We start from the raw sequence: 11,899 nt of genomic DNA on the forward strand, positions 1-11,899 counted from the left end.
GTCTCTTGCGTAGAGTTAGCCGAGAACACCCATGTACTCATATGTACCGCGTAGACACATACATGCCATGTATGCACCCCTGTCAACGGGGATGCACGATGCACTGCCGGGAGCACATTTCGCCTTGATAAAATAGTACAAGAAAAGGTACTCAAAAAAAGTACAAGAAAAGAAACAAGGCTATAACCTCGCAAAAAAAAATATGATAAGGCTGTAGATAGTTTATTTCCTACTCACTCCGTCCGGTAAAGAGTGTTCCTGAAGCAAGTTCTCCAGACTGGCCCCACCGTACATGATCCCACGGTGTCCCACTGCACGGCGGGGTCCAAGCTTCTGGAAGAGACAGAAAGCACCGGGCATTGTTCGCGCAAGTTCGACGCCCCCAGCCAAGCTTTCATTAAAAAAAAACGTTCGACGCCCCAACGACCAGCCCTTCCCGCGCTCTGCTGCGAAGCTTCCCGCACGTACATGAGGACCGGTAGGAAATATTATTAGTTAAGATGTTAGCGTCAGTTTTAGACTAACATAGCAGTTAGGATTCCCTATAGGCTAACTACCTACAGTTAGCGTTGTCCATACGCTGTGTATGGCGAAGGGACATCATGCCTGTTTAAACAGGCACAATCATTGTAACCGACGTTGTAACACGCCGGTTCAGATGGTATATAAGGCTGAACAGTAACATCAATAAAACTACTCCATTCACTTCAATCTCTTATTTCTTCTCAAAGACGTCTCCCGTATTCCGGCCACGTGGCGCGACCGGATTGGTCATGTACAGAGAGTTCGCGTCATCCGGCACCGATCCGTCGCCGTCGGCCTCGGGATAAGGTGGTGGTGATGTGACGTTCGTGCGGCACAAGGCTCGGAACGTACGTGTGGACCGCGTGGCGTGATCCATTTGTCGAGCGATCAGGGTGTGACATGGTCAGCCCTGGGTCGGCCATTTCCTTCTCGATCAAGATGTGTGCGTTGCCTTCATTGGTCAACCCAAAGGCTTGGATGGAGGAGCATGATTATTTTCTTTCTAGGACCATGGCTTGGAGACATTTTTCACAGTGTGACATGTACCGAAGGTATATAGCAAAAAATAATAATTAAAAGAAGAAGGTAGAGCCAGGAGTATATCAGTATATACGTGCTTGCCTTGTTGTATTTTGTCAAAATTCATAAAAAAAAGAAAGAAAAAAAAGAGAGAGGAAAACTGCGTGCAGCGCGACGGCCGGAAGCTTCTGGCGCCCTCGCGACGGACCGGGCAGGCACACCACAAGTTGGAGACAAGTACCGCACCGATGCCCCGCCGCTTCCTCCCTCTCCTTTTTTCCTTCCACACGAATCAACCAACCGATCGTCCACGCGTGCGTCGCACCACCCTATATAGCCTCCGCCTCGCGTCTCACCCCTCCCATCACCGGTATCGAAATCCATCCATCCATCCAAAGCAGCGGAAGAAGAAGAAAAGGAAAAGAGAAAAATCCATCCGGAAGCGCGAGCAAAGGCCAAGGCAGCTTTGCGTGCGAGGCGAGGCGAGGCCGCTCCGATTCGACAGACGCAGGGCAGGGATGGACGCCTTCTACTCGACCTCGTCGGCGGCGGCGAGCGGATGGGGCTACGACTCGCTCAAGAACTTCCGCGAGATCTCCCCCGCCGCGCAGTCCCACCTCAAGCTCGTACGCGCCCCCCTCCCCTCCTCCTCCCCCTCTCCCTCCGATTGCAGATAAATTTGGGGAAACCTTTCCGTCCGTACGTAGATTCTAGGGTTTCGCGTACGGACGCGGCCGCGGGTTTCCGCGCGGGCCGTCGATTTGCGCGGCGGCAATGCGGCCGGTGCTGGGCTGTTCGTTAGCGCTGGACGGTTCGTTCCCCGCCGATTCGGTGGGTTGGCGCTCGATTTCGCGCTGGATTGTTAGCATTAGGTCTCATCTCGTTGGTTGGTTAGATTGGGGGAGTTGCTCACCTGCTGTGGTGATTAATCGCGTTCGCTTGGAGATCCCAAGCGCCAGTTCTGCCGCTCTGTTCGGAAATTTCGGGGAACGCTACCTGATGACGGGGTAGGCGTAGATTTCCCTAGTATACGCTAGGTGGTTGCCTGCGTATACGCTGTGCTATTGTGACTGTTTGTGCAGAGTATGCCCCCCCAAACGTAGAATCATAATGGATGCTTTTTTTCATCATTCGTTATGCATAATTATGAGCACTTCTCTTTGATTTCCTTCCTTCTCTCTCTCTCTCTCTCTCGGTAGGCATGGCAGGGTATGCCCCCCCAAACGTAGAATCATAATGGAGTAATTTTCATTTATGTCGTTATCATTATGTCGTTATCAATTATGACTACCAGTTACTCCCTCCATCCCAAAATTCTTGTCTTAGATTTGTCTAGATACAGATGTATCTTGCTTTTTCCTCGTTTCTTCAACGAACAGTTGTGCTTGTCATGCAACAATTTCTGTATTACACGTTCCTACCAAGCGTCCTTGTCAGAATGGATATGCTATCGTTGGCTTGGCAAATTCTTGTGCTGTTAATCCTGTCGTTTCCTCTAGCACTCCAATCAGAAAATTCCACTGATGCTACAAAATTCCACAGATGCTACTTGGCTGGGCATAGTTTTGGCTGTAGATTTGTTTGTTCTAGCTAGTTGCTGTGGATGCGTGTCTGAACCCTCGGCAGAAACTGAATGCTTACATGTCCTAGTTAGAGTGGTTGTTAAGTTTTCCCTTCCCCTATTTCCTGAATGAGGTGCTCTTGTTGACAATTTCCTGCTATTTCCTGAATTGGTTTCGCGCACACGATGCGACGCGACCGCAGATTTTTGTGCGAGTTCCCTGTGAGGGGATTTGTTCGGTGCGGTTGCAATGCGGTCGGTGCTGTGCTGCTCGTTAGCGCTGGCTGGCTGGTTCGTTCCCCACCAATTTGGTGGTTTGGAGCTCGATCTCGCGCCGGATTGTGTTTCTCCCGCTGGATTATTAGCATTACGGTTGATCTCCCGCTGGATTATTAGCCTTTGGGAGTTGCTGACCTGCTGTGGTGATTAATCACGTTGCTTGGAGATTCCACCAGGTGCCAATTCTGCCGCTCTGTACAGAAAATTTGGGGATCTGGAATGTAGAATCATAATGCACTGGATGCTTTTCATCATGCCATATAATCATTAGCAGTTCTCTTTGATTTCCTTCCTTTTTGTCCCTCACGATTTACGATTGGCAAGTAAACCTGAAATATGCATCGCTGATCACGTAAATGATCTAGAGAAAATTCCCCACGCTCTCTCTGATTTGTTTCTCTCGATGGACTAGGGCCTCCCCTCCTTTTCAGCCGTTTCAACCAGCATGGATACCTTTTCTTCACCAAAGAAGAGGTCCAAAGCAAAGGCTCGAGGACGATTCAGTGTCAAAAAAGATAAAATTACAAAGCAGATCTCCTAGACAACATCTACAGTAGATGGCAAAGAAAAACCTTTAGAAAAGAACACAAGAAGCCGACAAGGCCGAATGAAAATCCGGCTGACGATTTACCAGTGTCGGCTTCTTGTCTTTCTTCTGAAGGTTTCTCTTTGCCGTCAACTGTTGATGTTGTCGATCTGCTTCGTAATTTTCTTTTATGCTCAGTCGTCGTCGAGCCTTCTTCTTTGTGGACCTCTTCTTTGCCGAAGAAGAGCTATCCATGGCTGGTTGCAACGGCTGCAAAGGAGGGGTGGCCCTAGTCCATCGAGAGAAACAAATCAGCTTTAAATACGCGAGTACATACAATTAAGCATGCAGCAAAAGAATGGTAAAACAAAAATCACAGCATAGAGTGATCCATTGATGATGAAAAGAGGCGATTCCATGCGGCGGCGGCTCGCTCCTGCAAGCTCTTGTTGTGTGATGTGAACAAAAAGAAAGAGAGCGTGTCGGATATGGGCACTGCTAGGGATCATACTTCTCTCAATCGTTGATGTGATAGTAAAACGTGGGCTGGCGTGGGCTGGGTAGCTAGTACTTCCCTCAATCACGGTCATGGTTATAGCATCTACTGGAGAACCAGAAAAGCTTCCAAAATTTTAGGAAACTGATCACGGTCACGAGTTACGAGATACGATTGTTATCAGATTGATTATGGGTAGTTGAAGTGACTCAATTCTGCTGGGTTTTCTGCAGGTTTACCTGACCCTATGCTTTGCCCTGGCCTCATCTGCCGTGGGTGCTTACCTGCACATTGCCCTGAACATCGGTGGGATGCTGACAATGCTTGCGTGTATCGGAACCATTGCCTGGATGTTCTCTGTGCCAGTCTATGAGGAGGTTTGTCTTGCCTTCTTCTCCTGACCATGATAACTTGTTTGATTACCGCACGGGTAGAAATTCACAAGAAGTTGTCGTCCTGGAAATGTCATGACATGGTGCGCTGACTTTGTTGATGTCTATCTCTTTGTGAACAGAGGAAGAGGTTTGGGCTGCTGATGGGTGCAGCCCTCCTGGAAGGGGCTTCGGTTGGACCTCTGATTGAGCTTGCCATAGACTTTGACCCAAGGTAAAGACAAATTTGCTTTTGTTGTTGTTCCAAATGTCCCTGTCTCGTTAAGAATAGTTTAGGAGTAAACCCCGTGGCAGCGAAACCAAGTTGGCCATGACGTTTGATGATATGTCATGGGAGTGCGACATGTACTGTCTGTGATTGGATTATTGGATATCTGCTGATTATGTGTCCTTATCCATCGTTGTCTGGTTGTTCTTGCAAGCATTATTAGTGGTTGTGTAGGTGCCAAATTCTGCTTCTGGATTAGTCTATTGTTCTCCTGAGACCCTCCTTTTTCCTACATTGTCTGCTCTTTTGGATGGGCCACTGTTAGTCTTTTAAGGGATGCTATCTAGATCCACAGTTTGTACTGGGCCCTTCCTCGTGGGGTTTGGACCCTGTGTTTGGGCCTGATCATGGACTCTTTGGGCCTTCATTTTTGTTAGTGATGCTGAATTTGTGTACCTACAGTTCTAGTACAAAATCGATATGACTTATTGGTTGTTACTTGGACAAGCAGATTTGCTGGTGTTTTTTTGCAGAGCTTTGCTTTTAGTTTGTTGCTGCTCAATGCTCACCTATGTTCCACATTCCTGTTATTCATGTTGGCTGACATAAACTTGCTTGTTGCTCTGTGGTACCAGCATCCTCGTGACAGGGTTTGTTGGAACCGCCATCGCCTTTGGGTGCTTCTCTGGCGCCGCCATCATCGCCAAGCGCAGGGAGTACCTGTACCTCGGTGGCCTGCTCTCCTCCGGCCTGTCGATCCTGCTCTGGCTGCAGTTTGCCACGTCCATCTTTGGCCACTCCTCTGGCAGCTTCATGTTTGAGGTGAGATACACACTGTGAGGAACCCGCCACACAACGGAGATCATTCATACAGTATTTTTGACCGAATGAGCATGATACAAACATGGTTTACGTGCCCTGCAGGTTTACTTTGGCCTGTTGATCTTTCTGGGATACATGGTGTACGACACGCAGGAGATCATCGAGAGGGCGCACCACGGCGACATGGACTACATCAAGCACGCGCTCACCCTCTTCACCGACTTTGTCGCCGTCCTCGTCCGGATCCTCATCATCATGGTGAGAACCCTAGCCACCTCGGCTGCCTACTCATCCTCCACCTTACCTGGTTGCCAAAATTCTATTCGTTCTGATATGATCTGGTCCATTGTGATGGCTGACGGTGCTGTGTGCCATTGCAGCTCAAGAACGCAGGCGACAAGTCGGAGGACAAGAAGAAGAGGAAGAGGAGGTCCTGAACGTGTTGTCCTCTGCACATCGTAGATACCATCACCGCCGCCGCCGCTACTGGTACCACCTCCACTGCTAAGTACTTGTAGGAATTAAGCTGGCGCAGTAACTTGTCGCCGTGCCACCCTTGTTAATTCGCGATCTGTGTCGTGTGAACCTTGTGTGAGTTTGCTGCTGCTGATGAAGCTTTTGCAGACGCTGTCTGCGTTCCGGATCTCTTGCGTTCCTGTTACTGTCTCGATAATCGAAACCTGAGACGATTTGGTTTGGTTGCGAAGAACATGGCTACGCTCGATTGTGGCTCGTTGGTTTTAACCTTGTGATGTGTCTCATTTCTTTTGAACAAATTGTCCAACACATGTTGGTACTGCAGGTTGTTGAGCAAGGCCTGTCCGATTGTGATGTTCACCTGTGCTCTTCTCTTGTCGTGTTTCCAGGTAGTTGGCTCGACTGGCACATCCAACTTGCCCTGGACCTGCCGCCGCGTTTCGGCCAGGCATCTGATAGTAGAGCTGTAAAACTAGTTTTTCCCCAACGTGGTTGCCGCGTCCGCCAGTTTTAGGGCGTGTTTGGTTGCAATAGTGAACAATTTGTTTCGTTGTCTGTATGCCCTCTTGCCTGCATGCATGGGCTAAATCACATTGCCTGATATTTTGTTGTATGCATGTTAGTGAACAAACCCAAGACATGACATGGTTTTAATTGTGTGCAACGCCTGGTGTTTGCTAATTCTTTTGGCTAGTTGATGAGGTTACTAGCACACTTCGACACAACCATATATCACACATCATAAGCAGAGCAGAGTATAAACAGAGCATTAACTACTTAACAGCATAATTCATATAAGCAATACCACATTTCATAACAATTCAACGCATAAATCATAAACAGTTCAAAGTAGACCCGATAGTACTTAGGAAGCAGGTGTCCTGGCCCTAGTCCTTGGCGGCGAAGGCTTCGTCGTGCTTCCCGCATTTGTTGACAACCTCAATGCTGTCGTTGTCGAAGATGATGACTTTGAGGGTGTCGGGAGTGAGGAGCTTGAACGTCATCATGTGGCCGATCTTGATCTGATAAATGGCTGTGTAGGTGGCCCAACCTGATCCAGGATCACCCTGTCGTTTATCAGCTTCACCGTGTTGTTCCTGAGCTTGAACTCCGTCGGCACTGTGACAAAGTGCCTGGTGAAGTCCAGGGGCATGAGGATACACTCAAGCTTCGGTGCAAGGATGACCTTGCAGAAATTAGTTGGGCCATCTCATGGTAGTAACCATAGTTGCGGCGCTTGTTGCTGGGGGCTCCTTCATGCGCTCGTCGTCGCCAGCCTCAGGCATCTTCGGTTCTTCCTCGGCGGTGGACGGCGGCGATGGGCGGCGGCACAACCTCCGACATTGGATGAACGACCGGGAGACCCTTTTCGGTGCTTGCCCTTCGGTGCATCTTCGGTGCTTGCCTTCCGATGATGGGTGGCAGCACATCTTCAGTGCTTGCCCTTGTTGTCAACGGTCGGGAGCACTTATGTGCCCATCTCATTGTTCTTCTCGATCTGCACACAATTCATGGAGTCAGGCACAACACAGAGTTGATGTCTTATTGAAGAGAATGTCGTTAAAACGACATGACTGTCACTCTTCCTTCTCTATCGTGCTTATATTTTACTCACCCTGCCCATCACTACTTACCCACCCTCCTCTCACTATCAACCTTCCTCCTCTTTATCACCATGAGCTCTAACTCCAGCTCCAACGCCAACCCCTTCCCTTGGGGTATTGGCTCGAGGGCCTTCTTCCTCGGGTGGTCAGCTGGTGATCGCACCAAGTTCGAGAACATCATGAAGGTGTGCTCGAACTTCGGCTCCATGCCTGACATGCAGAAGGAATCTGATGCAGTGCTCATGAGGGCCACTGACAAGAGCTGAAGACGCTGATTTCTGACCCAGCAAAGGGCGCGATGGCAGTCGACATCATTCGCTGGGCCATGAATCAGACCGTCTCCGACGATGCTAAACAGAGAAAGAAGTGGTCTAAGTACAAGAACTACTGGGTCCTAATGGCCGTCGTGCCGCAGTGTACTGGGAGATGGCAATCGCGTCGTCGGCGGTCATCGGTGAGGAGCCTAATGTAGCGACCAGACCTCAAACAGTCTAATCTTTGTGCTCCGGTGTCATCCCCGGATCAGTAATGCTGACACCACACAGTACTCGGAGGATTTATAGCAGAGTAGCAATCACACACTTATTACATCGAGTGTCTCAAAAGAGAACTTATTACAATAAATATGGCTTAAGGCCATCTAATAACGATAACAACGGAAGGCTTGGAAGATAAGTGAGTCCATCAACTCCAACGGCATCACTGAGTATAGAACCACGACCTAAAAACTCCTTAATCGTCGTCTGAAAAGTTTGCAACATTAACGTTGCAGCCCGAAACGGGTCAGCACATGGAATATGCTGGCAAGGTAACACATAGAGAGTAATGGAATGCAACAGCTATACTATATGCATATTTGACTGGTGGAAAGCTCTCTATGGTTACAGTTGGCGTAAAGCCAATTTTTCCCTACTTCAAAGGAATAACATTTATTTAACTATCATGGTAGTTGTTAAACATTGAGAATGGTTGACAGCATTCTCAATCCCAATTAAGCATCATCATTAAACATAACCCAACAAAATTAATTTAGAGTAACATGTTGAGATTCACATGATAATCCAGGTACTGGATACTTAAGATGTCCATAACCGGGGACACGGCTAACCATAATTAGTTTATTACACTCTGCAGAGGTTTGCGCACTTCTCCCCACAAGACACGATCGCCTCCGTTTGGTTTCTCGCACTACATGGTGTTTGAGAAGACGGATGACCGAGACATGGTCTTTCAAAAGCGCTAGCACCTTAGGATCGGGTATGTGACGCCCTCGATTTGACCGTACGCTAATCATGCACGCAAATGTGTACGATCAAGATCAAGGACTCACGAGAAGATATCACAACACAACTCTACAAATAAAATAAGTCATACAAGCATCGTATTACAAGCCAGGGGCCTCGAGGGCTCGAATACAAGAGCTCGATCATAGACGAGTCAGCGAAAGCAACAATATCTGAGTACAGACATAAGTTAAACAAGTTTGCCTTAAGAAGGCTAGCACAAACTGGGATACAGGTCGAAAGAGGCACAGACCTCCTGCCTGGGATCCTCCTAACTACTCCTGGTCGTCGTCAGCGGGCAACACGTAGTAGTAGGCACCTCCGGTGTAGTAGGAGTCGTCGTCGACGGTGGCGTCTGGCTCCTGGGCTCCAGCATCTGGTTGCGACAACCAGGTAGAAAAGATAGAGGGAAGAGAAGGAGAAAGCAACCGTGAGTACTCATCCAAAGTACTCGCAAGCAAGGAGCTACACTACATATGTATGCATTGGTATCAACTGGAATAAGGCTATTATATGTGGACTGAACTGCAGAAAGCCGGGATAAGGGGGGATAGCTAGTCCTTTCGAAGACTACGCTTCTGGCAGCCTCGTCTTGCAGCATGTAGAAGAGAGTAGACTGAAGACCTCCAAGTAGCATCGTATAGCATAATCCTAACCGATGAGCCTCCCTTCGTCGCCCTGTGAGAGAGCAATCACCGGTTGTATCTGGCACTTGGAAGGGTGTGTTTTATTAAGTATCCGGTTCTAGTTGTCATAAGGTCAAGGTACAACTCCAAGTCGTCCTGTTACCGAAGATCACGGCTATTCGAATAGATTAACTTCCCTGCAGGGGTGCACCACATAACCCAACACGCTCGATCCCATTTGGCCGGACACACTTTCCTGGGTCATGCCCGGCCTCGGAAGATCAACACGTCGCAGCGCTACCTAGGCACAACAGAGAGGTCAGCACGCCGGTCTAAATCCTATGGCGTAGGGGTCTGGGCCCATCGCCCATTGCACACCTGCACGTTGTGTACGCGGCCGGTGAGCAGACCTAGCAACCTCCATTACAAAGGAAGTTGCGTTACGCGGTCCAACCCGGCGCGCGCCGCTCAGTCGCTGACGTCACGAAGGCTTCGGCTGATACCACGACGTCGAGTGCCCATAACTGTCCCCGCGTAGATGGTTAGTGCGTATAGGCCAGTAGCCAGACTCAGATCAAATACCAAGATCTCGTTAAGTGTGTTATTCTAAAAATAACCACGGACGCCGACCAGGGCCAGGCCCACCTCTCTCCTAGGTGGTCTCAACCTGCCCTGTCGCTCCGCCACAAAGTAACAATCGGGGGCCTTCGGGAACTCAGGCCCACCTCTACCGGGATGGAGCCACCTGCCCCTTCAGCCCCCAACATCGGAATCACTCGCGGGTACTCCTACGAGCCGACCCGACTTTAATCACCGCAAGTATCATATATTATGTATAAGTATATACCCGTGACCACCTCCCAAGTGATCACGGCCCGATAGTATAGCATGGCAGACAGACAAGAATGTAGGGCCACTGATGGAACACTAGCTATACTAAGCAGTAGGATAGCAGGTAATGGTAACAACAGTAGTAGCAAGGACAGGCTATGCATCAGGATAGGAATAACGGAAAGCAGTAACATGCTACACTACTGTAATGCAAGCAGTATAGAGAAGAGTAGGCGATATCTCGTGATCAAAGGGGGGGCTTGCCTGGTTGCTCTGCCAAGAGAGAGGGGTCGTCAACACCGTAGTCGTGCTGGGTAGCAGCAACGTCAGTCTCCTAGCGAGAGAAGAGGGGGGAAGAAACAATAAATATTAAGCAACCAGATGCATAGTGATGCATGACATGTCAAATAGCGGTGCTAGGGGTGCCCTAACGCGGTACGAGGTGGTAACGGTGAAGGGGGGGGAACATCCGGGAAATTATCCACGGTGTTTCGCGTTTTCGGGCAGAGGAGCCGGAGGGGAAAAGTTGGGTGTTTGCTATGCTAGGGATGCGTGGCGGACGAACGGGTTGCGTATCCGGATTCGTCTCGTCGTTCTGAGCAACTTTCATGTTGAAAATAATTTAATCCGAGTTACGGTTTATTTTATATTAATTTTTAAAGATTTATCTATTTTCTAGAATTAATTTAATTGTTTAAATCCGAATTATCCAAAACAGTGACTTGTGATGTCAGCATGACGTTATTATTGGGTCAGCGGTCAACTAGTCAGTTGACCTAGTCAAACTGACATGTGGGTCCTACTATCATTGTCTATGACTAACTAAACAGGATTAATTAGTTTAGTTAATTGATTAGGTTAGTTAAACACAATTAATTAAGTTAATTAATTCTTTAATTAATTAATTAATATTTTAATTATTTTAATTATTGTTTTTTATTTCTTTTTTTATAAAAACCGTTCTGGGGCTGGGCCCCGTTTGTCATAGGCCCTAGGGGCCGATGCGGGTTGGCAAGCGCTAACGGGCACAGGCATGCAGCGGGGCGGGGCGCCGGGACGGCGCTTGCCCGAGCGGCGCTGGGCGCGCACGGCGCATGCCGGCGGCCAGCGAAGGCAGTGGAGGGATGGCCGCGATGGCGGGCGAAGCGCGACGCAGGGGGGGACAGTAGTGGGTGCGAGCGACGCGCGGGGGTGCGAAGCTGCGGATGCAAACGGCAAGGGCGGTTGTGGGCAGGAACGGCAGGGCGCCGACGAGCTAGGGCGAGGCCACGGCGGGGGGTAGCGGAGCGGGGTGCGCAACGACAGTGAGCGGCGCAGCAGCGGCGGGGTTCGCGTGGGGCCGCAGATGGCGGGAGGCGTGGCGCGAGCTGGCGGCCTCCGACGAGCAGCGAAGCGCGGCTAGCCGTCGGGGATGCGACGGGCGCGCAGGCGCGTCGCGCGCACATCGCGGCCAGGGAGGGGGAGGTCAGGGGCGGAGCTGCTCGTGCTAGCGCACGGGGACAAACGGGAGGCGACGCCGGACAGAGAGGGAAGAGAGGAGAGGCGGGCCTCATGTTTGAGTAGAGACCAGGGGGGCGGCGAGGCTCGAGGAAGCCGTTGTGGAGGAGACCAGGGACGACCGACGAAGACGGGGAGGAGGTCCGGCGAGGGAGCGCTCCGACGAGGTCCAGGCGGGGCGGAGAGGCAGCAGGGCGACGGTGATGGTGCTCCGGTGGGGGGGGCTTCAAGGCGATGGGGTCGGGAGCGGATT

General features: G+C 50.1%; 1 protein-coding gene across 2 annotated transcripts; it reads left to right on the forward strand.

The window, feature by feature from the left end:
• The first annotated feature begins 1,189 nt into the window (after positions 1-1,189).
• On the forward strand, positions 1,190-6,469 carry LOC123131970 (bax inhibitor 1). Of its 2 annotated transcripts, XM_044551706.1 has the most exons (7): positions 1,336-1,670; positions 4,140-4,283; positions 4,421-4,512; positions 5,142-5,328; positions 5,431-5,586; positions 5,709-5,817; positions 6,195-6,469. In XM_044551706.1, the coding sequence occupies exons 1-6, from the start codon at positions 1,563-1,565 to the stop codon at positions 5,763-5,765; spliced, it is 744 nt and encodes a 247-aa protein (XP_044407641.1). In that variant the 5' UTR covers positions 1,336-1,562; the 3' UTR covers positions 5,766-5,817; positions 6,195-6,469. The 2 variants fall into 2 exon arrangements, with proteins under 2 accessions (XP_044407640.1, XP_044407641.1); XM_044551705.1 differs by lacking the exon at positions 6,195-6,469 and having other exon boundaries at positions 1,190-1,670; positions 5,709-6,072.
• Positions 6,470-11,899: the final 5,430 nt, after the last annotated feature.

The sequence above is a fragment of the Triticum aestivum genome, chromosome 6A, assembly GCF_018294505.1.
Source record: "Triticum aestivum cultivar Chinese Spring chromosome 6A, IWGSC CS RefSeq v2.1, whole genome shotgun sequence".
Taxonomy (NCBI): domain Eukaryota; kingdom Viridiplantae; phylum Streptophyta; class Magnoliopsida; order Poales; family Poaceae; genus Triticum; species Triticum aestivum.

Excerpts from the sequence above, each read along its gene's own strand:
- LOC123131970 (XM_044551705.1), top strand. The coding sequence starts at position 1,293 with ATGCCCCGCCGCTTCCTCCCTCTCCTTTTTTCCTTCCACACGAATCAA. Across the intron at positions 4,513-5,141 it reads GCCATAGACTTTGACCCAAG|CATCCTCGTGACAGGGTTTG; the intron begins GTAAAGACAAAT and ends CTGTGGTACCAG. Across the intron at positions 5,587-5,708 it reads TCCGGATCCTCATCATCATG|CTCAAGAACGCAGGCGACAA; the intron begins GTGAGAACCCTA and ends GTGCCATTGCAG.